The 26,884-nt window shown below is 44.2% G+C and overlaps 1 protein-coding gene across 1 annotated transcript in view; it reads right to left on the reverse strand.

The window, feature by feature from the left end:
• Positions 1-1,401: 1,401 nt before the first annotated feature.
• The window catches only part of DHX35 (DEAH-box helicase 35), a 70,038-nt gene continuing 44,555 nt past the window's right edge, over positions 1,402-26,884 (reverse strand). Inside the window, exons 14-22 of the mRNA XM_019749108.3 lie at positions 24,737-24,791; positions 21,487-21,582; positions 19,553-19,647; positions 17,801-17,878; positions 16,037-16,166; positions 13,005-13,086; positions 10,886-10,957; positions 8,223-8,334; positions 1,402-2,641 (exon numbers count right to left, since the gene is read on the reverse strand). Coding sequence (XP_019604667.2) covers positions 2,597-2,641; positions 8,223-8,334; positions 10,886-10,957; positions 13,005-13,086; positions 16,037-16,166; positions 17,801-17,878; positions 19,553-19,647; positions 21,487-21,582; positions 24,737-24,791 — 765 coding nt within the window. The 3' untranslated portion in view covers positions 1,402-2,596. The remainder of the gene's footprint in view (positions 2,642-8,222; positions 8,335-10,885; positions 10,958-13,004; positions 13,087-16,036; positions 16,167-17,800; positions 17,879-19,552; positions 19,648-21,486; positions 21,583-24,736; positions 24,792-26,884) is intronic.

A 26,884-nucleotide genomic window follows, 5' to 3' on the forward strand; every position in this document is an offset into this window, starting at 1 on the left:
GCCAAGGAACCGGAAGTGAACCGGATGCAGCACTTAAGCCACCACGTGAAAGCATTGCTGGTCACAGGCTGTGCTTACGCCAGGACAACAGCAGACAGAAGCGTGGAGGCGGGTGATGGTGCAGCTCTCCAAGTTCACACCCAAAGTGAAACACGCTCAGCTGGGAGGGGACACGCAGGGCGGCAGAACGTGAGCGCCACCTGCACGTTCCCAAGGAAAGGGTCCCATCATGGGGACAGCATCCCCTTTTGGATGCTCTCTGGCCTCTCCCCACTGCCTTGGCCTCTGCAATCTCCACACTCTGTCCTTCTCGTCACCCGACCTCGTGCTGGTCCACTCATCCAGCAGCTCCCTGTCAAACGGCTCCACCCCCATCCCAGTGCCATGCATACCGTGCATGCGGGTCCACCACCAACTGCTGACTGAGTGGCCAAAGGACCACGGGCTGGACCAGGGGACTCCGTGTGATGGCACCGTGCAACCCTCAGGGAGACCAGCAGGGGGAAGGACCGGCAGGGCATGGCCCACAAGCACCCCTTGCCCTCCCCCTCCATCCATGTTCTCCAGCACAAACTTCCCTCTACCTCTCACGGGACACCTGGCTTCAGAAGGAACATGCTGCGAAGTTGTGATCTCATTCACAATATTTGGAAAACCATGCGGAGCCTGAGGGGACTAAGCCCTGTGAGGTGCTAGGCGATCAGGCCCTGCCGGCCGTGATCCTGTCGCTCAGCCAGGCTGGGACAGCACCCCAACAGGGCGGTGTGGTTCTTCAGGTACACGGGAAGGCCACGATTTTGTGGCGGCCGGCCCCTGACAGTGAAGAGCCCGCTCCCCCCACCACGGGCTGCAACATAACACGGAAGGAAGCTCAGGGGCCGGCCCTGGGGAGGGCGGCTCTGAGAGGTGGTGACAGGACCCTGTGCTCGTTAGCAGGCCCCCCAGGTAGAGGCACCATCACGCCCTGCTCCCCCCAGCCTCTTATCTGGTCTCCCGCTCTCACCCACAGGGTGTGGATCTGACACCCTTTCCTTCAGAAAGTGAAACGCTCAGCGGGGAGGGGACACGCAGGGGGCAGAACAGGAACCATCTGCACATTCACAAAGAAAGCGCCTGAGGACCCAACAGAAGCTTATTAGGATCAGCCCGTCCTCACTTCAGACTTGATACAAGTACTTCGACTCCTCCACAGAACAGTCCCAGTCAGAGGCTGGTTTACACAGCATCCCATGGTTTGCTCTGGTAAGGCCTTGGTCATGCCATCTGGCTTATGAGGCTTCCCTTGTCTATGGGCCCCCGAAGCTGCCTTACGTCACAGCATCAGGCGTCTTAGCTAATGTCAGCCCTTCACTCAGAAGAATTAAGTGGATCATCTTAAAACACAGACCACGAGAACCAGGATGGGACGGAACACATTTACTTTAGGTATAAAGGTTTGCCATTATTAACAAGTTAACACTATTATTTACATGTTTAAAAAATGGAAATAAAAATGACACACGTTTGGTGCCAAAAGTGGCACATCCAAACTAAGATCAGTACAAAAATAAATTTTCAAGCGACGTGTTCTTAAAATAAATGTCACTGAAACAGGAAGGGGGAAAAACAAAACCCGGATGGGTCACGTGTTGAAATGCACACATCACAGTGAAGAAGCCTGGGGCAGCAGTGACTCCAGTGCCTGCTGGAAGAGCCGCCCCCCGTGTCCTCGCAGGGACCCAACGCACAAACAAAAACAAATAGACAAGTAATGTTCCTGAGCTACAGAAGCTTAGAGCTTCTAAACTGTTGTGACTTCCCGCTACAGAGGGTCCCCGATGGGGGTGAGCTGATGAACTCACTAGTGCTCAGCTGGTGGCATCAGGACAGGGGTTGTCCGCAGAGAAAGCTAAGCCCACTGTGAAACAGAGAAATCCTTTGCTAACAAAGAACAGTGCACATACGTCCTCTCTGTCGGTCACCAGTCCTTGCATGTCTTCTGACCTCAGATAAACAGGGACATGGGCAGAGGGAAAACAGAAGCGGCTTGGTTTGGGAGTCTCGCCCGTCGAGACAGGCCCATCGGTGATTTTCGCAGAAATCTGCAGCATTTCCAGGGTCTCATCCCTTCGTGGACACAGATTTACTCACACCTGGCAGCGGACCTCACTGGTCAACACAGCCGTGGCCCTGTCAGGGAAAGCAAAGCCAGCCCAGCAAATCCTCTGTCCACGCCACGTGGCGCTTCAGCCTGCAGGGGCTAACTTTCCTCTTTGTTCCCCAGGAAGCTGGGCCAGGACTGTGTGCCTCCTGGAGGTGGCATGCTGGGTCAGCGAGGGTGCTGAGTGAGCAAAGAGCCAGGCTGTGCCAACTCCCGCTCTGCCGGGGTGCAGCGCAGCTGGACGCCTGCCCATGCACAGACGCCTCCGGGACCCCAGCAAGAAATGCAAATGCTGAGGGCAGCAGGAAGGAGGAGCTAGGAACGGGCTGCAGCCCATGTCAGAGCGGCTGGAGGCTCCACACGAGCCGATGCCAGCTCACCTCTCCACCAGGGCTGGGGGGCAGCAGCATGGAGGAGAGGGCATCAAGCAGCCGTGCAGCTGCAGCCCAGCTCTGCTCACTGGTCTTGGACTTTGGCCCTTTTGGCTTTTAGGGACAGGTGCTGCAAAAGAAGAGAAAACATCGTAACTGGGGTTGGTTAGACAAAGAAACCAGACTTCACCACAATTCCCATCTAAATGACCAAATCCAAGCTTCCATCTGGTCCGCACCTTCTCAGGAAAGGCGGTGCCCCTCAGCTAGTTCTCTGCAGGAAAAGAAGCCGAAGTGACCAACCGAGGAAACGCGCCTTCAGCAAGCCACAGCAGCCCGAGGCCCAGCCTGCCATGGCTCAACCTGGCCACACAGGGCTCTCCCTGTGCCCCAGACCACAGGACAGCACTGCAGCCAAACAGCCGTGCTCAGGGACTGGGCCCAGGCTGGACATCACCTCAAGTTTCCATGAATGATCAAGGAAAGGAATCCTCCCATTAGGAACAAGGAGATTCATCATTTTACCAAGCGTCACAGGCAGGTGCCCCGTGTGCAAGGCCCCGCCCTCCCAGAATCCTGTGCAAGTCAAGTGCAGGGAAAGGGTACCTCCTAAAGACACATTTTTCTTTCAGAAATGTCACTTCCTACTAATATGCATAACATAGGAGGCATGATATTATGTAACTGCGGGCTTCAATACTAGGAGTAAGGAGACAAACATTCTTTACATTCCCATGTAAAGCCCAAAGCACTAGGAACCCTAAAAGATACATTTATGGCAGTGTGTGTGAATATTAGCTTTCCACACAGGACTTCTTCAGTTCACCAACTGAGGGACCCTTGATAGCTCCTTACAAATCACACACAAACAACGGAGAGACAACTAAGGCATGTTGCTCTACCACATGGTGGGGTGTCCCCATGAGGAAATCCCCGCCCTGACGGCGGGCACAGTGGGCCTGCCCGCCCCCAGCATGCTCAGTGCCCACACCCGGTTTCTTAGCGCGCCACGTGGCCTTGAGACGGCAATCCCCAGGGCTGACAGGGGACTGCAGGCTGCAGAAGAAGACACAATACGCCACCACGTGCGACATCAGAGATGAGTGAGTGGATGGACACAAGTCTAAGTGAGCTGCAAGAGGCCACTTTCTAAGCGCTTATGCCTGACCAAAGACCAGGAGAGGTTCTTGCAAAGGCCTAGCTTAAGAGGGTTTTCTCCAGATTCCAAAGATATCTCTGAGAATCACGGAAAAAAATTAAGGACTGAAAGACAAACCTCTTGAGCAGGTTACCCTGTTCTTCTCCTCCCCAGCTGTGGGTCTCGCTGTGTTTCTCTCTAAATTCTCTCCTCCCTGCTTGTCACCTGAAAGGACCCCTAAAAACTAATGTTAGACAACCACAGCCTTAGCTTGGGAATGGGAGGTGACGTCATCATGCCTGTTGGACCATTTTTGGTGCTTGTTTCAGGAAGAATGTTGAACATAAACAAAGCTGACTCTGGACCATTTCAGGCCTGTTTTCAGGGTGAGTGACACTCGGATAAACAATGGTAATGGAAAGTCACCAAAGGTGCCAGGAATAGAGCCGAGGATGATCTGTGGGCCCTGGATGGTCACCAGGAGCTACACTGTGTTCAACAAAGAAACAGCTACCATACATGGGCAGCCGCTAGAGAGCTGCAGGGCTCTTGGAGAAATCAATTCATTTTGGACAAGTTAATGGTAGTAACTCTGGACTGTTTACTTAAGACAGGGCCAAGGTTCCTGGAGAATTTCAGGGCCCTTGCCTGTACAATGAAGTTGTTGTACCAGGTGATTTCTAACAGCCTCTGAAAATACTCTGATCACATATCCAGCTCATTCAGCTGATGAGCTGAAAAACAGGCATTTGGAGAAAAGAGACAAATGCAGGAATTTGGGATTGTCATTTTCTTCAAGCTTCTGGGGCTATTTGCTCTTTAACTTTGTGGGTTTGACCTAAAGAAACTGCAATTTTGAGCTGAAAAGGGAGAAAAATGACTTAGCGTCCAAGTTAATTCTGTTCTCCCAGACTCTAAATGAATCCAAGAGCTCTTCAGGTGTCTCCCTCTCTAACTGCTCGCGTCTTATTACTCTGACAGGCCCGTTTACAATGGCACCATTCTTCTCAACTTCAAGTTCGCGTTTCTAATCACTTCTCTTGGACTTCGGAAGCCGGCGGCTTTCCACCTGAGCGGTTTTGAAGGAAAAGATTTTCCTTCACTTCAGGTTTATCCTTATTGGCCCAACACAGCAGAGACAACACACTCTGCATTTTATCAATCCTTGCAGCCGATCTCATTTCTAACTGAAACGTCTGTCTGAGGATATGTGAAGAATTACACAGGTTTGAAGTGTTTTGTGCTTGATTGGGTAACATTTCTATAGTATAAGAAGATTTAAAAAGGACAATTGCCCTTGACCTTGCTGGAGGGAGAAGGATGAGACGATCCTCCCATTTACAGGGTCACAACCCAGATGCCCCCAGGAGTTGAGCCAGTGAAAGAAGAAAGTGAAGTAGAACTATGGCACATGGAGAATGTCACTCAGAGCAAGCAGTCCTTCCTCAGGCCTTACTGACTGCTGCCAAGCAGAAACTCAGGCCCAGTGTCAGCAGATTTAACACTTCTTTCAAGATAAACCTGAAATCCATATTTAATATGAAATCTCCAAATGTTTAAATGCACCAATCAATCCGTATTTTGGTTTGAAAACACTGCGGTCTGGTTATAACCCTGAAGAAGTGATAGGTTTTGGACTTACCCTTCTGTGGTAAATGATGGTAAAACTAGACAAATATCTGAAACAACTGTTTTCAGGCATTGGGCAACAGACAGCCTGGGGCTATGACCCTTGAGCAAAAGGAAACACTCAAGGTCAGCTCTATATTCACCCCAGGTCTCCGCCTGGCTCTCCAAACCTTGGCACAAGGAAGTAAATCCTAAATAGAAAACAAGAGTATTGCTGGGCAGAGGTAACAGATCAGTGTTCAGGGAGCCTGAGATAGCTGGCATTCGTAGGACAGGTCATAAGAAGGGAAGAGTCCCAGAAATCTACACAGGGCTTCCTGTACTATTAAGCAGCACATGTGCAGGCTAAGATTCGGTAAGGCTGGCACAGAAAAGCGACTGGGGAGTTGTGAGCTAATAACGGAGATTCTGGAGATCTAGCCAGTGCTTCAGACACTGGAGTTCTGACCCGCCAGAGTGTAAAGACCTCACTGAACATCCTAGGCATTCAGTTGAGGCATCAAAAAGGTCATGATGTCTTAGAAGTAGGGCCACTCTATACCTGCCCTATTAAAGCCTAAAATCAAGGTTTGGTGTAATTAATCTGCCATTATTAACTGTCTACTAGAAAATAGCTCAACATTCTTTAAAGAAAAAGATAATAAAATCCAGACTCTCCACAACATAGCATATATACAGCATAAACACAATTTGCTAGACAAGAAAAGCAGGAAAATGAGACCTATAACAAGGAGGGAAAACAATCAAAACATGAAATAGACCAGAGAATGCTCAAGATGTTCAACTAGTAGACAAGCCCTTTAAAACAGCTAACATAAATATGTTCGAAGATTTAAAGAAAAAGATGACCATAATGAGCAAAACACAAGCAGAACCTAAACAAAAAAATTACAAATTAATGAAGACAATGAAAGTGCAAAAACAGAAAATACAGAAATAAAATATTCTCTGGATGGGCTTGATAGCAAATTGGACCCTGCAAAAGAATTGACCCATGAACCTGAAGACAGGTAAGAGAAACTATCCAAACTGTAGCACAAAAAACAACTAAATAAATAAAAGATTAAAGCCTCAGTGACAGGTTGGACAAAATCAAATGCTCAAACATGTAAGTAACTGGAGTTCCCAAAGGAAAAGAGATATTGGAGAAGAAAAAGAAAAGTATTTTAAGGAATAATGACCCCAAATTCCCCAAATGATAAAAAAAAAAAAAGGCTCCAGATTCAATAAGCTCAATGAACCTCAAACAGGAAAACACAAAGAAAGGCACATAATAGGTCAACCTGCTGAAAAATCAAAGATAAAGGAAAAAAATCTTAAAAGCAGCCACAAGAGAAAAAAAAGACACATTACATACAGAGGAGTGACAATAAAAATGACTGATGGTCCCTCAGACACAATTCAAACCAGGCAGCAAAGGAATGTACTCTTTAAAGTGCTAAAATGAAAGACCAAAAAAAAAAAAAAAAATCTTTCAAACCTAGAATTTTATATACAGAAAAAACATATTTCAAAAATGAAGATGAAATAAAGATTTTCAGAAAAATGAATGCTGAGAGGATATTTCATCAGTAGACATGCTCTAAAAGATGTATTAGAGGAAGTTCTTCATGGAAAAGATACCAGATAGAAACTGGGATCTACACAGAGGGATGAAGATGACAGAAAAGATAGATATGTGGGTAACATAAAATACTTTTTTTCTTGTTTCTTAATTTCTTTAAAAAACAATTGTTTAAAACGATAACAATATATTATGGAAATATATGTAGAAATAAAATGTAGAAAAAAGCAACGCATATGACAACATACATAGAAATAAGCCATATGTAGAAATAACCTACTAACATAAATATATACATAACATATGTAGAAATAAAATATATGACAACAGCACAAAAAATGGGATGGGGAAATGAAATATACTGTTGTACGTGTCTTACATCGTAAGCTAAGTAGCATAATACCAACTCAACGTCAGTTGTGATGAGTTAAGGGGGCATATATAATCCCCGGAGCAGCCACAAACAATAAACCAAGAAGTACAAACAGCCATTCGAAGAGATAATATGGAGTACTAAAAAATATGCGATTAATATAAAAGCAGGCAATAAAAAAGGGGAAAAAAGGAACAAACATTAAATTGGACAAATAAGAAACGATAGCAAGATGGTAGACTTAAATCTAACCGTATCAATAATTCATTAAATGTAACTAGACTAAACACATGAATTAAAAACACAATGCAGACCAAAGAGAACAAGTCTTTGGGCTCTATTTAGCCAGGAAGCTTGTGAACTCTGATTCACCTGTTTCCATGCCAGCCTTCCAAATATTATTACCTCCCCTCAGTTAAAATCTTGCTAGAAGAATGTATGGCCCTTTTCTGCAATGGACGAACCATTTTTTGTGTGTAAATGCAGAACATAACACAATGAATCTGTTCTCCAAGGCTGACTACCCTGACCGCCCTGCAGGTGGGCCTGCCGTGGAAGACGAGCATACACAGTAATGCTGGGCTCAGCATCACACCGCTGCGTGTAAACCCCCTTGAGTTCCAGCCCGCACACCTGTTTACAGTCTTTCGAGGACCCTCATCAGAGAATATCTGTGCCCCTCCTGTGAACGTGGTCCAAAGTGTGACATAATTACTTTGGAAATGGTTTAGAAGAGCAGAGGGAGAAAGAAAGAGCTGAAGATACATTCTCTTTCCCATCTTACGAGTTGGAGGGATTTATGTTTACATATACTTCACTATAAGCAAATGGTATCGTGCTTTTACCCAGAATGGTCTGGGGATACGGTAATGGCCATTTCGCCCTATGCACTATTGGGGGGGGGGGGCATACATTTCAGCACTGAATTGGAGAATGAAGGCGTATTGAAAAACATGAAGAGGCAGGATAACAGGCGGTTTGGGGGGACAGGCTCTGTTCATTCCTACCGTTCCTTGTTGATAGAAGTGTGGAGCCAGCTCCAACAGCCAAGCAGACTCAATAGCAGTCACATCTCTCATATAGTACTTGGAGGTCTGCATAACTTCATTGTAGATCACCCTGAAATAACAAAGAAACAGGAGCTAGTTTCTTGTATCTTATGATGAAAGTCAAGAACCACAGCAATTACCGACGAGTTCTTTTCCTTCACCTTTAGTTAAGTATCTATTCTGTGAGCCAGGCACTATATATTAAACAAATGTACACTTAAGTGTCATGACCTGAGTGGATAAGAGGGTGTCCACTTTTCAGGTGAGACGCTAAGTCCTACGTGATCTCCAGAATATTTCAGTTCTCAGCACAAGACCTGTCTGGATCCTTAGTCTACATTTACAGAACTCTGAACAGAGCCTAATGACTTTATTAGAAAATACAGAAATAGAAGCAAAGGCTTATTGGATTCTGAAAGGAGCTGGGAATTCACTGTAAAGAGCTACAAGGGAAGTTTCTAGAGTGATGAAAATATTTTATATCTTATTTGGAGTGTGGGGTTACATGGGTGTATATACTGGGGATGCCAAAAAAATGTATACACAGTTTAAGAAAGGAAAGAATTATACACCTGAAATCTATGTAATTTTACTAACAATTGTCACCCCAATAAATTTAAAAAATAAATTTAAAAAAAAGGAAAGAATTATATTAATTGTAATACTCAATGTATACCAATAACAAAAGATGAATACAAGTTATGTTTGACTTCTGCGATTACAAGAGGTGCTCAAAGTGGTTACCATCAGGGTCCAGACACTTCTGATTACGGAGAACTACTGCTTGAGCATAGATAACATCCCTTAAAATGTGTATACATCTTTTTTGGCACCCCCGGTAGTTGTCAATACTCTTTCACTACATATAAATTACACCTCTATTTAGGGGGGGGGGGGGGCGGTAAAAAAAGGCTTGCCTGAGGCTGAGGTAACAGACAGCACATCCCCAGACATTAGATATGGAGTGACATTAGATGTAGATATTGGTTTCTGAGATAACTGAAGTGCTGTTTCAGGGCTTCCCTCACAACTATAAACACAGCCACACGACCGCTGTCTACCCCTCAAAAGCCAGAAAATAAGTCAGCTGATGAAGGTCAGACCCAGTAAAAGGGGGGGGCTCTGCAGAGAGGCAATGGGGGGACGTGGGCTTTTTTCACCACCTTTACGGTATGACTCTGCTTCAGGACTGGCTCTATTTCCTCCATCCTTTCTTTGACTTTCAGGGCTCCTTGGGAATGAAGCAGGAAAAAGCAAGTGTTTTTCTTTTAAGCAACTCCCACATTTAATCATCCACAAGTCAGCAAACCCTTGAAAAAGGATCTAGAACCAATGCATTGCTTCCCTCTTCAACTTGCTCTGCACACTAATGGCCATCAGGTGACGTTTCTAGACCCAAAACTGACCAAGTCTCTCTCCAGCTAAGAAGCTTCTAGATCTACACTGGTTAGAGGATAAAGTCTAATTCCTCGGGTAGGGAGACAGAGCTCACGTTCTACCCCTCACCCATCAGAATCACCTGGAGAGCTTGTTATAAAACCAGACAGACCAGTTTCTGATCGGTAGGGCAGGGTGGCCCAAGGATCTACATTTCTAACAAGTCCCCAGGTGACGCTGACGCTAGTCTGGGGACCACACTTCGAAACCCACTTGTCTAGAATACCAAGTATCTTACAACGGCCCTGTTTGCCCTCTGATTTTATCTCATTGTCTCCCCTACCCCTCCACATATGCCCCACCCTCTTTCCAAGGTCTTCTCCATCTATCTGGGGTTAAGAGCAAGTTGTTTTTAAAACTAGCAATCTTCTGTAGATCAACATTTTTGTAAAATACAATACAAATGAATTACCAGAAAAATGAAATTAAAAAACAGATGCACAACATACAAGCCCCAATATTTTATTGTCAAGTTGGGCAGACATTAACCTATCAAAAATGCTCTAAAAAGGTGTAACTGCTACTCTCAACTTCTATACTTACCTCTTCCTTCACAGGCAGTGCCATAGACCGGCACCTTTTCACGCACCCCCCTTTGGGTAGCCTGGGGCCAGCCACCCCAACGATTCCCCATTTCCCAAAGACAAGCGGGTCTTTCACCTTCGCACAGCTTTGCCCCTGCTGCTTTCTCAGTCTGTATTCCTTTCACGTCTTTTTCTGCCTGAAAACTCCTGCTTCTACATCCACAGCAAATGTCACCTCCTCCAGGAAGCCAGACCTGACTCACCTTGGCATATTAGGTACCAACCTCATCCCTTTATCCACCACCCCTTTACCAAAGTCCTTCTTCCAAGTACTGGAATCTGTTGGTGCCTGTTCTCCATCGAAACTATGGGCGGGGATCCGAATTCATCTCCATAGAGCTGTGCCCAGTGCAGGGTTTAGTATCTAGTTCACGGGCAAAATGCTGAATGGCTGAGTGAGTGGAGAAATATCACCATTTGCTTAAGGAAGACTTTGAAAGAACGGAAATCCTATCAACGACTCCCTATAATGAAGTCAACAGACAGTACTGGGAGCCTGTACTCCAGGTGTTGGGGCAGGCAATAGTGACCCAGAGACGAACAAGAACGAGGCCTTTCCTTCAACACAGTTACAAAGCTCAGAGCCCGGAGGGCGCTTACCAGCGAGGCGGCTTCTCGGCATAGAGGACGGACGCAGGGTGGATGTGTAGTTCATGGTCATCACGGATGGTCCTTGTGAAACAGGACAATTTTATCTGAAGCACATTTTACATACTTACAGCAAGACTTTCCTGCAGACGCATGTAATATGATAAAAAATGCAGGCCGACTGTACTTCACTCAAACAAAAACTATTCTCTCCATTTTCTCTTGTGCCCATTACGGACCCCTCCCCCACTACCACCCAGAAGTCAAGTGTAAATCATGCAAATAAGGGAAGAAAAGCAAAGCAACACATGGACATTCAGAGAAAGAATTTGCTCTGCCAGTGTTTATGTTTATCTTCTGTAGGTTCTCTTTCAAAAGAATTTCCTTGGGAACAGAAATAACGCAAGTGCTTATTTCTATACTTTTCTATTAAACAAAGGTAAATATTACACATAAAGACTACGGGGGATAGAATAGGGAAAAAAAGAAAGCTCTATATTGGACTATCCATTTCTCTGAGGAAATATTTCAAATTCCAATTCAGCTTTGACTCAATTTAATTCAAAAAATATTTCCTGAGCACACAACTAGGGTCACAAGAGAACATTCATACATTAGGATGTCGCTGCCCAAACCATAATTATAGCGTTTCTGCCAGGGATCCGTGCGTCAGTCAGGGCCACGCTGCAAGCTCCACAACCGAGCTCATCTCCTGCTCTGCAATAAAGCCAGTGCCCCCGGGGTCCAGGCTGTCCCTCCAGGTGGTCCGGCCTGATTAACACTGAACTTTGTCTCAAAGGGACTCACTGACCATGAAGCCTGTTACGTAGCCCACATTTCTGTTGAGGACACTGGTGAAAGAATTTTTTTAAATGCTAGGAGAAACTGCTAATGAACACTTGTGGAGAGTGGAGCAATCAAAGTGACAACAAAATAACGGTGTCCACTGGAGATCACAGGCCTCTCCAGAGTTGCCTCAAACATGGACAACCCTCCCCCACCCCCCAACCCCCCCGCGCAGTGTTGGGAGGGGGAGCTCATTCAATGGATGGGAACAGAATCGTGATATTGACAGGCTAGAATACTTGGCCTGGAGTAACAAATACAACATACTAGAGATAAATGTAAAGTGCTAGATTTCGGTTCAAACCGTCAGCTACTAGGATACTTGATGGAGAGGACCCGACTGTCCAAAAAAAAAAGAAAGAAAAAAAGAAAAAAAAGCTCAGTGCAACTCTGGACTTGTTAACAAAGCCCAGTGTCCGGGACAGGGGACATCATGGTTGACCTCAAGGTAAAAGGACTATACTGCTTCCTGAGGGGAAAAAGCTAAGGGCAAAATAATAAATGAAGGAAATCAAAAGAAAGGCTGGGGAGAAAGCCGTCTGATTGCTCCCTCATTAAAGAACAGATCACATGACCACTGTACTTTATATAGTGAAGTTATGAGACTAAAATGAGCTGTGAGAAAAGACAGACTAAAAGTAACAATTCAAAGAACTGGAATGATTTAGTTTGGGGAAAACAAGGCTTAAGCTATGCATTAGTTTTTACTGTACTTTAAAATACTAAAGGCTATTAGGAGGGCATCAATCATCCATGATTTTCTACGCCTAGAAAATGGAACTGGGAGACACAGGCGGTAGTTTGTAACGGGAGGCAGAGCCAGCACATGAAGAAACGCATGTCAACATCCAAAGACACCAAATGTGGCTGTAATGTATCAGGGTAGGCGGTGGCTTCAGGCCTGCAGATCTCTGAAAACATTCTGAACTACCCAACCGCAAAATTACCTTCTCTAGGAAAGCTCATCTTTAATGGTTCCTTCTAGTCCTATATTATTCTATCGCTAGAATGGAAGTATTACCAGCCTCCACACTCGTAACTGCCATCCTCCTACGACATGTGGACGGGCTGAATATTGGAGGAGCATTTCCATGAAGTTAAGATACTTTGTTCAGAGCTATAGAGCTGACCTCATGTATGGACTCAGCTTTGGATGGAGGCACGATATAAATAAGGGGAAAATCCTTCCATTTCTCTCCTTTCCCTGCATCTCAGCATTCTACGGGGGTCAGATCATTTTTAAGAGTTCTCCTTTAATCAACGACTTCACAAAGTATCATGTTACCTATAGGCTCCAGTAGAATGAAACCTCGCTGCATTGGCAAAGAATCCCGCGACGATGCACCTCAGAACGGGATCAGGATCTCCTACACAAAGTAGCAAACAGAGTGATGAACGAGGCCCTCACCTGCCGTAGGGGCCGCGTGCCAGGCCCGTGCTGTGAGGCACCCCCCAGGCTACCTCAAGCCACCTCGTAACCGTCTCCTGAATCGGCCCCGGCCCCATGCCTCCCAGTGCTGGGTGCCTGCCATGGCACCATCTGTGGAGGTCCCCACCCTCCCACAGTGGCTGCTGAGAGAAACTTGCTGGGCTGTTCCTTTACCTGGGGACCCCCAACCTCCCCAGGCCACAGATGCCGAGACCAGGACTGGGCACCAGAACCTAACAGAGCACTCCGCTGGCTGGCCAGTGACCTCAGGAACTCCTTTAGAGGAGAGCGCCTTGCGGGAATGCGGCTCCTTCCCTAAGACAGAAACTGGGACATGACACTACAGCATTATTTCTGGGGTTATAAGCTGCTGTGTAATTCTTCAACATTTTCAAATATCCCATTTTCAGTGGTATCAGTACTGCTATAGTAAACATCATCCAAGGATAACGACTGCCTGTTTATTAGATGATTTCCACAAGATACCTTCCGAATTATTCTGCAAAAAGATAGCGTCAGTCGTACGGCTTGTGACATACCAAATTTCACCAATTCTAAGACTTTCTTTTTTACACTTTGACTCACTAAAATCAGGACAGTTGTTTTATAATTATAATTGACAGCATTTTTTTCTTTCTAGTGGTATATAAAATAATGGCATGTCTTACACATGATGGTATTTTAGATTCAGTGAAATAATTTGTTAGTAAATAAGTTCCCAAAAAGTGGTGTTTCCAAAGCCATCAACAATGTTATGAGAATGTCAGTTTCACTGCATTCTTAGCAGTGTTTTGGCAAAAAGGTACCCCTTCTTTTATTGCACATTTATTTGATTACTCCAGTATTGCTTCTTTTGTGAATTTCTGTACCATTCCTTTGCCCATTTTTCAACTTGGAAACTAGTGTTTCTTTTCTTAATACATTAAATGAACTCATTCTGTAAAAAAGTTTTTTATTTTTTGTCTCATGTCTGCTGAAAACATTGTTCACTATTTGCTTTCTTTTTCTTTAATGTCTAGGCATTCTAAATTTGCATGTAATTGACTGAGTTTCTATGATTTTCTCTATTGTTCCTTAGCACGGGATTGATAAATCTCAAATCCACCTCTCTAACTACAATCTGACCCGAGATTCAGTCCCTTCTTTCTAACTGCCTGTGAGATATTTCCATGTGAACAAAAGGGGTGAAAATTGGTTGTTGGGGAGTGGAGTGAAATCTTAAGATATTACAGTGGTTGTGGCCCTCCAAAGTTCAACCTTACCTTACAAAAAATCTTATTCTTAGTATTTAACTTTTCTCATTAGGAAGAATTTAAATTTAATATAACTTTTCTCCTGGGCGAGAGGCTGATAATCAGAAACAGGTTAAGAAACACAGATGCAGGTAAGTGAGATTATCTACCTGCTAGGTGACAGGAACTCCGTCAGTTTCTCCCCAAAGAGCTGCCCTTGTAAGCGTCCTGTTCCTCAATGACACCAACTTTAGCCAATCACCCAGGTGTCAGCTCTTTGCTCTCTTGTGAGGCTCTTCATTCATCAGTGTTCTCTGAGCATCCACCATGCTGCTCCCTCCAAGTAAGTACCTGTCTCCACAGCCTCCCTCCCTAGCGTGCCCTCTGCCACTGTTTTCTGATTCAGCCGGCTTGCCTCCACTCAAGGCCTGCTGTGAGACCTCCCAGGCCAGCCCCCGCTGGACTCCTTCTTCCCTGCATTCCTACTACACCTGCCAATTGTTCTGCCCCAGTCACTGAGGTGTCTGTCTACTCTTGTAACTTCCAAGAGAACAGATGACCTCGTACTGCAGTCATTTGTCCATCTGTGTGAATCTCTCCCTTCACCGCACTGTCTCCCAAGAGTAAGAGCCATGTCTTCGTCATTTTTCAATCACTTGCTCTTAGTATAAACGCAAAATAAGGCTCTGGAACAAAACTGCCTGGGTTCAAGTTCTGATTCCATCATACACTCGTCATGTGACCTTCAGCAACTTACTCTGTCACTTAGCCTCATTGCTCTCTGTCTATAAAATGGGAATAATAACAGTACACATTTCACTGGACTGTCATGCACATTAAATGACGTAACATATGAAAACACCCACAATACTGTCTGGCCTGTTATGGGCACTTAGAAAATGTTAGCAAGTACTAGTGGTGCTGAGAGTGGGGCAGAGTGCCTGGCACACAGTATTCAAGACAACTACTGAATGAATGAGCAGATGAAGGCATCTCTTCCTCCCAAGTGTAGGTTCTGAGCCACACAGGCCTGGCTGCTGCTAACCAGCTGTGTTGTCCTGAACTTAACTTCTCCCGAAAACTTGACAACCCACCTGTAAAATAAGGGTAGTATCACCTACACCTCATAGAATGAGAGATTAGGTGGGAGAAGATTTGTGGAACCCGTCATGGTGGAACCTAGTGTGTCCTCAATTGATGGTGGTCCCTGTCACTGTGAGAGGCCAGAGACCCCGCCTTACACAGCACATCTGTCTCACACTGATGCCTGGGCTAAACATATAACACTTGCTTTACTAATACCTGTATTTGATAGTAAAATGTAATTTATATGTAATAGACATAACTACTGTCCACTTAAAAGTAATTTTTCTTGCAAAGCCCACATGGGAAAATGAACTATATATAATGTGCAATGATCTGAATGTTAACAATTCTTAAGTGTTGTCAGGGCTTATGAAAATTTTTCAGTAAGAACAGCTCTCAGAAATAAGAATGGACCTCCTAGAAGAAACTATATCCCTTTCCCGTGCAGCTTTTTGTTGACACAGATACAGAGCACACTGCTGCCTCACACAGCCCAGCGTGAGAACTCTGAGAACGCAACTAAACAGAGCAAAGAAAGGGACATCTCCGGTTGGGGCAGTTCATTCTTACCTTCACTAGATTTCTTCGGCACTTGAAACTTGACAAGAAGCTTTTTCAATTGTTCTCTTACGGTCGCAGCTCTGACAAGACCCTTGTAATTCAGGAAATGTTCCTGACACCACTGAGAGTTCTTATTGTGCTACAGAACAACCCAGACAGAGGGAGAGTGAGAAAAAAAAAAGAAATGTTCTCGACTATGGCAATAATGTGAAGACCATTATTTTCTCTTCCTCCATTTGCTTGCTCAATGGGACAAGATCTTCAATTCAGCTCATAACTGGCCCTTTTGTGCCCCATCTCTCTTGACAGAGATGCTGGCATGCTCACCGTCTGACTGCTCTTTGCTCTTAGTCTCTGCTTAAAGGGCAAATGAGAACTTAATGACAAGCAGACTTGTTTTCAACCTCAAATACCTACGTGAGTGGAACCTCCAGACAGAACCACTTCCCTGCGGTTCTTTGTAAATCAACTTTCCTTCCTTGGCGCTCTTTATTTGACTATATAGGCAAACAATATGACACTTGCCAATTTAGAAATAATTTGCAAATTACTATTATTTATTCCCAATGCATGATTTTTTTTCTATCGACAGTGCTTAATTTTGTTCTACATTTTTAAGTATGATCATTACGCCTTAAAGTAATTATTGCTGTGAGAATGTACCTCTGAAATTATATTCTAAGCCAGAGAGGAAAGTGTTTTATATAAGAAAATATAAATCACAGAGGACTTTCCCAGAAGGCAATGCAACATGGCCCTGTACCCGCATTCTACTGGTAGCAGGTTGGGGGTGATACAATATGCTTCTACAAACAAATTAATCCATAATTAATAATCTCAATAAGAGATCAAGTTTTTCTGAAAATGTTTCATTAACTGAATAATAACCCTTCAAATCTCTGGTAAAACAAAAATTCAATATTTTTCCTATTCTAAGGCTGTATTTAAGAAATGAATACAAAGCTATATACGATATCAGAGGGACAGTAGATTGAGGGGTATATCACTTTGTGAGGGGTGTAAATGTCTAACTATTACATTGTTTTGTACACCTGAAACTAATTAAAAAAGTAAAAAGAAATGAATACAAGACACTGAAAATCTGAAATATCTCATCTCCCCCTTATATCCTTTCCTTTATATGAGTTTCCATTTTCATAGTCTTCATCGAACTCTTTAGATCTCTCTTTTTAACAATTTTTAGTGATAACTTTAAGCTGTATTATTTGCTCTGAGTTTTATAGAATATTAAGAAGAGTAAAAATTACCATTACCTATGGCTACATGTGGGTAGGGTACGTGACTATATGTGGATCCTTACCTAAATGTCTTGTCACAGCTTGCCTGGCAGCTGGCGGGGTGGTCGATATGTACAGTCTCAGACTCATAAAGACAGTCAGTCAGCTAGACTACAAGTTCCTCTCAGTCTCGTTCATTTGCAAAAAATATAACAGAACTTCCTATTCGAATGTTGGACAGTGTTGTCCAGCAACGCTTGGCGGGTGCACGACAGAGTGAGGAGAGGGGGGCGGAGGGAGGCAGAGGTGCTAGCCTGCGACGGGTGGGTCATATCTCTCGGCAGAGAAAAGCAAGAAATGATCCCTATGTTCTTCCAGGCAAAACGGCACCACAAACGCAGGCAGGGGCCCAACCCACAGATTAAACGTACTGGCAATAATCTACTGGGAAAATAAAAAGGTCTCTTGGCCTTGCCTTCATAAACTGAGCTTCTGGGTGTGCGGAGGGGACCTCTGCAGGGACAGCTGTGCTTACCTTAACAAATGCTTCGTAAACATTGAGCATAGTGAGGTGATCACCCTCCTCCACGGCAAATTTTCGGTGCACTCGAATCTGGACAGAACAAAGCAGGGTTTGAAGCTGACCCCGGGGAGCCTCTGGTACTAGGTGGTAACACTAGACAACGAATAGCTCATGGCTTATAGAGCCAGAAAGACCGGGTTTGCACCGTTCAGGTGTCCTGAAACACCGCAGACTGGTTACTTAAACCTTTCTTGGCCTCGACTTCCTTGATATTCCTTCTCGGGATATGAAGCTTGACTATCAAGGCTGCTGTGGGCTTCAGGAAATTCACTATAAAGTACCTGGCCCAGTTATCAGATAACAGTTGCTGTTCCTGCCTCTCTCCTCCTCTACCCAGTCAACAGTATCTCGTTCAGAACTCCTCCCAGCCCCCAACAGAATACAAGCTCCAGGAGGGCAGGGGCCAGCTGGCCGGTGCATGGCAGACACTCCAGGTTGCTAGGCTACCGCTCAGATCCCAGCCCTAAATGTTTCCTTCTGTGACACCCTGGGCAGTGCCACCCGCGGCCATGGATTCAAGAAGCAGCACGTATAATAGAAACACAAGCATACAAGTAAACTTATTGACTTCAGAATTTCCTCCTCGTATCAAAACCCACATAATCAATCTTGCTTCTTCCCTTCCCCTCACTGAATAACAGACATTTACCGATCACCTGCTGTAGGCCAGGCACTTGTCCTATGCATTTGGGATGTAACAGTGACTAAAACAGTGGTGGGAGAAACACGCCCAACAAGGTAAATAAGCACAATATGTAGTCTATTAAGTGTAAGAAGTGCTAGAGGAGAAAAGCAAGGCCGAGGATGGAGCCAGGAAGGGGATGGGGGTGCGTTACGAATTTAGACGGAACGCCCAGAACATCAGCTTCCTCACCTTAAACACAAGCTTGCCGCCCGAGGCAGGACTGTGTAAAAGGCTAATCGAAAAACAAACAAACAAACGGAGAAAACTGACGAAACCACCTGGGCACAGAGGCAGGAAACTTGGTAATCTGCAGTTATACAACTGTCAGGGAAGGTGACAACAGTCCGTAAGAAAATCTCGCTCCGCCCCATTCCACATCCAAACTCAGCCCCTTCGTGTGGAGGGCGCTCCCTGACTCTGCCAACAGAAACAGACTTTGAACTCATCTTTGACCTGCCGCCATCAGAATACCGCCCCTCCGGGGTGCTCTTCGGTGCCCTAACTTATCCTTCGGTCCTCCCAACATTCACTCTTTCCGTCGTCACTGATGCCTGGGCCTCGGGCAGGGCTTTGTCATCACCTTGGCTTGGTTCTGACACTACCAGACTCAGCCTGCTGTGCCCGGCGCTGACTCCTGTCAGTAAGATGCCCACCCAGCTGCTCCCAGAGCAGCCCAATGGACAGACAGCCTCCCTTACAGGAAAGTCAACAGGACAATGATTAAGATTTGGGGCTCTGGACTGTGAACGGCAGCTCCCCCACGGCTGAATGAAGTACCTCATCTTTCTGTGCCTCCATCTCTAAAAATGGTGGTAATAGTGTCTACCTCCCCGATTCATGAAGATAAAATGAAATGAACACAAAATGTCTGGCACACTATCAGACACAGCGCCAACACTCAAATGTAAGCTGGTGTCATTTGCACGGTTCCGTTGTCAGCAGTTCCTGACAGTTTTAACAAGGAAGGCCCATCGTGAAAGAGGCTGGTCTGAACAGCTGGGAGAGAAGGTTGCACTCACGGCCTGAGACTTCTGGTTTGAGGGGACCACAAAGATATTCTGGATTTGCATCATGGCTGCAATGCTTAGAATTTCCTGAGAACAGCCAAAATTTCCTGTAAAACAAAAAGCATGTTTGATTTCAGTCATACAATGTGTCAGTGAGAAGTGAAAGACATTGTCTGATATTTTCCTTGTACTACTGAGAGCATATATTTACATATAGCTTGATTTTTTTTTAAGTTTATAATATGTAAACACTTCTCCCTGCTAAATGGAATGTCCTACACACGGCCCAGGTGAATGGCAGCCTGGAAGGCACCACTGGTCCACCTGCAGCTGTAACCGAGGGACCCTTCCTGTAAGCCCCGGTGCGGGCCAGACTGGCCCCATCACTACAGCGGGTGAGCTTCCCAGCTGCTTCTTACTCCCTTATGTGGATGCCTAGGAAGGATCCTGGCAGAAGGCCGGAGAGGGAAAGGGGGCAGGGACTGTGGGCTGTGTCCCTTTTGCTGTTCCTCTGCTCCTGGACCCTTCCCAGAGGTGGCCTCCCTCTCAGTAGGGCTCCTCTCACCGGGCAGACCTGAGGTACAGCCAGACCAGGGCAGCTCTGTGGGCCGCTGCTGCTGTGAGCACCTGGGACCAGGGTCTGCAGCCATCAGTCCCCCAGCGTATTAGATGATGAGAGCAAACTGCACCTCCAGTCCCCTTCCCACAGCTCCCTGCCTCAGCAGTGATCTACTCCCCCACCCCAAACTGCTCAATGAAAGCCTAAGGTCACTTGGTTGTTCCAAAACACAGTTATACCTAACTTTCACCATGCTTAGTCTGACATGCAACTCTGTAGATTGCTCGTTAACGTCAAAGTTAGATAAAAGCCAAAAAAATCATTCTTTACTTTTCCTGGGGCGGGGGTCTGGGGGGGAGATGACAAACTATAGTCTCTGAATGATTTTGTTTCTAAGTATGAGAAGAGCTCCAGGTCATATATACTTTGATTCCTTAACTCGTATCCTCACAAGAATCTGAGGAGGTCAGAGAAGTTGGGGACCCTTGCGCTTTGGTGGCGGGAAAACAAAATGGTGCAGCCACTGCGGATAACAGTACGGTGATTCCTCAAAAGATTAAACATAGAATTATCGGATAATCCAGCAATTCCACTCTAAGTATATACCCAAGAGAAGTGAAATCAGGGACTTGAACAGGTATTTGTGCACCCACGGTCAAGCAGCATCATTCACAATAGATCAAAGGTGGAATCTCCCTAAATCCATCAACAGATGCTGGATAATCAAAATGTGGTCTAACATACAACGGAATATTTACTATTCAGCCTTAAAAAGGAGGGACATTTTGACAAATACTACAACGTGGTTGAACCTGGAAGACATTACACCACGTGAACTCAGTCAGTCACAAAAGAACAAATATTGTATGATTTCACTTCTATGACGTTGCTAGAATAGTCCCATTCATCAAGACAGAAAGCAGCATGGTGGTTGCGGGGTCTGGAGGGAGGAGAGACTGGGGAATTAGTGTTTAATGGGCACAGAGTTTCTGTTTGGAAAGATGAAGCTTTGGAGATGGATGGTGGTGATGGTTCAACAACAATGTCAATGAACTTGATGCCCCAGGGAACTGGAGATTTAAAAGTAGTTAACCTGGTAAATTTTGTTATGTATTTTTTTACCACAATAACGAAAAACTTCCCTGTTTTAAAACAAAAATCTGAAGGTGTTAGTGCTAGGCCCCTAAGAAACAAGCAAAAGTGTTTATGAATTAATGACTGACACTGAATCACAAGTTAGCAACATGCCCCCAAACACAGCTTTAGGAAACAGCTCTTTCACTACTCTAACCTCTTGTACCCTCTTCCCCAGGGTGCACAGAATTCAGGGAAATAACTCCTCTAACAGTCAAAATAAAATCAGTGAGAACTGCCAGTCTCTACCCACCTGATTCAAGCAGCATTTTTGCAAACATGGGATTCAAAGGAAACTCTGCAATTCTCATGCCAAGTGGTTCAGTGAGGCGACAGTCTTTGTCCAGACCTGCCATAGAACAACAACAATCAGAAGGCATGTATCATTGTGTTGGAAGATGTACATTGTGTCGAGAGAATAAAAGATGTTACATGCTAAAGAAAAGGGATCCGAAAGATGAGTCATGCACTACGGAACTCAATCTGACACCAGAGCGCCGTTATATTCAAAGGAGAAAAGATCTCCACTGAGCTCCTGAATACTCAGTTTTATAAACGGGTACGTCCAATGGCTTCCATTCAAGAACTTAATTATAAGGAAATGGCCCTGCAGCCTCCTCTTGCTCCCACACTCTCCTCACTCACAGCAACCCCGCTCTGGTCCCACTACGCCCCACAGGCTGCTCCTTCCAAGGGCCCAACGACTAGATAGTGCGAAATAAAAAGGCATTTTCCTGAGGGTCTCCAGCAGCTTCCAGCGACCCCCTCTCCTGGTTCTCTGCCACCTCTCATGCTGCTCCCTCTTTGTCACCTCTGGGTTTTCGTCCAGTCTCTCACATACCGTTGACATTCCAGGATGGAGCCCTATGTCCTCTGTTCATCTCTTACTGGGTCAGCAATTACAAGGTCATGACCACGAAATCTAAACACTTCCCAGATCTCTCTTTGGTGCCAACACCAGAGCTGTTTATCCAACTGCCTCCTGGGTAGTTTACGGAACTAGGCAGGCTCCTTCTATTCCCCGCATCCCTCCTCGCCTCTCTACCACTGGCCAATATCCACGAATCGAATTCCCACGTAGACTATTGTTTTACTACTGTTTAGACTGTTCTCAAGATGTACTATTAAAACAAAAGCTGCAGAGCTCAGAGCAAGACAGAAAAGGTCATTTCTCTTCTGTTCCCATATAACGATCTCTTTAAAGGTGATAATTCAGCTTGAAACTAAGTTAAGTTGGGTGTTTCCCTCTACCTTTTCCAGCTAATTTAGGGCAGTGAAGAAATAGACAATATTTTAAATGTCATTCTAATTGAAGGAAAATCAATCCAAATGAGAAACGTCTATGCAGTCGTGTTTTCCCATTCTTATTATGGATTATCCCAGGAAATCTTGCTTTCCAGTTCCTATTACATGCTTGAGAACAGGGGATGGAAACCTATTCCAACATACACTCACTCTGGGCTGACTTAATGCAGACCCTCCTAAAGGCTTTTAAATCACTGAAGATCTTTTAAATCAGTAACTGGCTATTCCTTCACAGGGAAGTATCATAAATATAATGAAGGAAGATGGACTCTTATCTCACCTCATACAAAAAATTAACTCAAAATGGATGATAGACCTACTAAATGTAAGAGCTAAAACTATAAAAACTCTTCAAAGAAAACATAGGAGAAAAATCTTCATGCCTGCGGGTTACCTAATGGTTTCTTAGATATGACACCACAAGTGACAAAAAAATAGGTCAACTGAACTATTCAAAACTTAAAACTTTTGTACTGCAAACAATACCATCAAAAAAGTGAAAAGCCAACCCACAGAATGGAAGAAATATTTACAAATCACACATCTGAAAAGAAAGTTGTACCCACAATACATCGAGAACTCCAACTTAATAGGAAGACAATACCCCAAAGGTAAAAATGGGCAAAAGATTTAAATAGATATTTCTCCAAAGATATATAAACAGCCAGTAAGAATATGAAAAGGTGCTCAACACCATTAGTCATTAGGAAAACATAAATCAAAACCACGGGATATCATTTCATATCCACTAGGATGGCTAAAATATAAAAGACAGATAATAACAAGTATTGGCAACTTCTTATTACGTAGAGAAATTGGAGCCCTCACACACTGCTGGTGCAAATGTCCACCAAAAACTTGTGCACGAATGTTTATAGCAGCATTATGTATATTAGCCAAAATGAGGAAACAACCCAAATGCCCACCATCCAAAGAATGGAATAAGAATAATATGTGGTATGTCCATACAATATTATTTGGCAATAAAAAGAAATGAAGTATTAATACGTGCTACAACATAGATGAATCTTGAAAACATCATGCTGAGTGAAAGAAGCCAATCATGAAATACCACATATAACACGATTCCATAATATGAAATGTCCAGAAGAGACAAATCTATAGAGATAGAAGGTAGACAGTGGTTGCCTGGGGCTGGGAGGGGGAGGGGAGACGGAATGAGGCGTGAGTGTTAATGGACAGCTTTCTTTCAGGGGTAATGAAAATGTCGTAAATATTCTAAACTTGTGGTGATGGTTCCGCAACCTTGGGAATATACTAAAAACTACCGAATTGTACATTCTAAATGGGTGAGTTACACCTCAATAAAGATGTTAAAAGCAAGAAAAAAAGACTCTCAAAAGACAAAACCTCCACTAAAACTTAATAACAAAAAGGGCATTATATTCACTTGGGGCAACATGCACAGAAAAGATCCGTACTTCCTGGAGAGGTGAATTGAGGCGACAATTTTCTGTCTTAAGGTAAATACCACAGAGAGAACACATGTTCCCCCATAACTTGGTGTTTCCTTCCCAGACAATACCACAGGCTGGTGTTCTACCCAATTCTCCACAGGGAACTCCAGGAATGGAATGAAGGAGAGTGAGGGAGAGAACCCTGAGCCACGGGTTTCAGGCTGGGGTGGAAGGACGGAGAAGGCCTGGATGGATGACATCGAAATACTGGTAGGGGACCTTCTGGATGTCTTTAGGAGGATGGCTCTGGTGATGGCTATCCACAGCTTCTGATGTACTGACATGCTTTATAAATCCATTGTCACGACTGGACTTCATATGCTCTTCAACTAGTTATGGCTCCACCTTCTTATTTCCATAAAGCTTAAGTGTCATTAAGAGGATTATACAGAGGGTGCCAAAAAAAATGTATACACATTTTAAGACAGGAAAAAACTGTATTAAAATTATAATACAATGAATGATGCTAGCGTTCATATGATTAACGCCATCTTTTGAGCGAATGTCATACTACACATTGCTACCGTAATTCAATTCAACTTCGAAAAGTAATACGTAGATAACGTCTCTTAAAATGTGTACATTTTTTGGCACCCCCAGTATATGGGGAGAACCAATCCCATTCCTGAAGATACTACGAGCCCCAAAGTGAATACAACCTAACAAATATTACATATTATAACAGATCAGAGAACACATCATAATAAGAGACAGGCGTACCTCCCAGAGCATAAAGTAACTCCAACGCTTGAACCATCGACTGTGCTGGAGGGGGCTGTGAAAAACATTAAAATACTCCTAAATTAATTTGTTTGCATAACAGACATAAAAGTGTGACTATTTCTTGCTTAAATCCACTCTTCTGAATCGTATGTGCCCCATACTTCCCAACCTCCACGCTTCTATTCACGATGTTAGCGCCCCTTGAAATATCCTTCCTGGTGATGGATGGAAGGAGAACAGATTCTGGGTGGTGAACACACAATGTGATTTATAGATGATGTAATACAGAATTGTACACCTGAAATCTATGTAACTTTACTAACAATTGTCACCCCAATAAACTTTAATTAAAAAAAAAAAAGAAAGAAAGAAAGAAATATCCTTCCTCTCCGTCTCAGCACCCTTAGTACTGCTTGGTCTTTAATCTCAGTTTGATTAAACACTTCCCTTTGAAGCTCTCCCTCATACTTCCCTCCATCAGAAGCGATGGGTCCCGACTTTGAACTACCTCCCTGTTTTTCCCAAACTCTCAGCAGACAGCTCTAATTTGTACTGCATATTCCCACCTTCTACCGCGCTAGAAGCCCTGTGGTCCTGCAGTACTGGTTGGTGAGTGAGCTTTGTTTTGCATCATTCAGAGACCTGCTCCAGGCCTTGCCTCTAGGGAGGCACTGCCGCACGGGTGAATCTGAATTCCCGAAAAATCACAGAAAATGCTAGGTAAGCTGAGGTTAAGCAAAACTGATATTGTGACCTTCAGTCTAATTCTCTAGATGCTTATGTCCTTTTTTCCTTCTACAAATCTTTACTGAGCATCGACTACGTGCCAAGCATCATAACTATTTTCTGCTAAATTATTTCATTTCTAATAAGCCAGGTAATAAAACTATAGTACTTTTTCAAACTACGCAGCTTTTTCCCTCTAAATGCATTCACATAACAAATGCATTTTGAGTTATCACACTGTTTTAGTTAGTTTTACAGATGAGGAAAGTAAATAACAATAGGTAAAAGACATTTGAACAAGGTCATATAGTTAGTTGGTGGCAAAGCCAGCAACTGAACTCAGGTCTCATTGTTTCCAATCTACCCCACCCGCTGATGGCCAAGGACAAAGCTGTACTTTTACAAGTTGTGATGACAGCACGTACACACTTAGAGGGTAGGAGCTAGTCCTGGTTCACTACACAAAGTGTAGTCAACAAGCCATTGTTGACCAAATCATGTAATTGATTCACCAGCCTTTCTTCAGGGCCACTGACATCCTACTTTACAAAGAGGCAAAATACACAGCACCTAACGGGAGGCGCTCAGTCCCTCTGGGGATCTCTTACACTGAGATTACTGGAGACACAACAGGAATCGCAAAGCACTGAACAAAACTAACAAGACCCTCTTTGACTCCTTTCAATCCTTGGCCCTATTTGGAGTCAATCACTAAGTCCCCTAGGAATTCGCTCTCTGAATTTATCATCAATCAAAAAACAAAACAAAATGAAATAAACCCCTCCTACACCCAAATCATATCCAAGGTATTTTTACCTAAACATACATTTACTACATTTTATTAGCATTTCTCTGTAGCCACATCTGATTTGGGACCCTATGCAAACACGGTTTTAAGTTGGAAGGACTGCGTACTCGTATGTATATTTTAGCTTGTCTTTTCCTCTGCATGGCTGTCTGTGTTCATTGTTCCCTGGACCCACAGAAACCTCGCAGTGATTCCTTGGGATAGCGGCCGAATATCCTAACCAGGTCAGACTCTGTAAAATAAGTAATTTTCTTACTACTGGGCAATTGAGTTGTCTTCAGTTCTTTGCTACTGTAATTAACACTGCTAAATACACAAAATTATATATGTACCTTGTGATTTCCATTGTAAAAAAACACCATTTCAGGGGAAAATAACCAGAAGGGTCTACATGAAGGTGAATTTTTATGTATTTCCCTCATTTTTCACTTGTCCAAAGTTTATGCCTTTCATTATTTATATTTTTAATTTAATATAAAATGATGCTATAAACATCATACATGTATGTTCCTCCCCTCCCCCTCTTCTCCCCTCCTTGCCCCCCCCCCCTCCTCCTCCATTATTTTTTCAGGAGAAATTTCCCTGAGAAGAAACACCAGGCATTTCTACGA

The sequence above is a fragment of the Rhinolophus sinicus genome, chromosome 13 (assembly GCF_057876585.1).
Source record: "Rhinolophus sinicus isolate RSI-liver-muscle chromosome 13, RSI-T2T, whole genome shotgun sequence".
Classification (NCBI taxonomy): domain Eukaryota; kingdom Metazoa; phylum Chordata; class Mammalia; order Chiroptera; family Rhinolophidae; genus Rhinolophus; species Rhinolophus sinicus.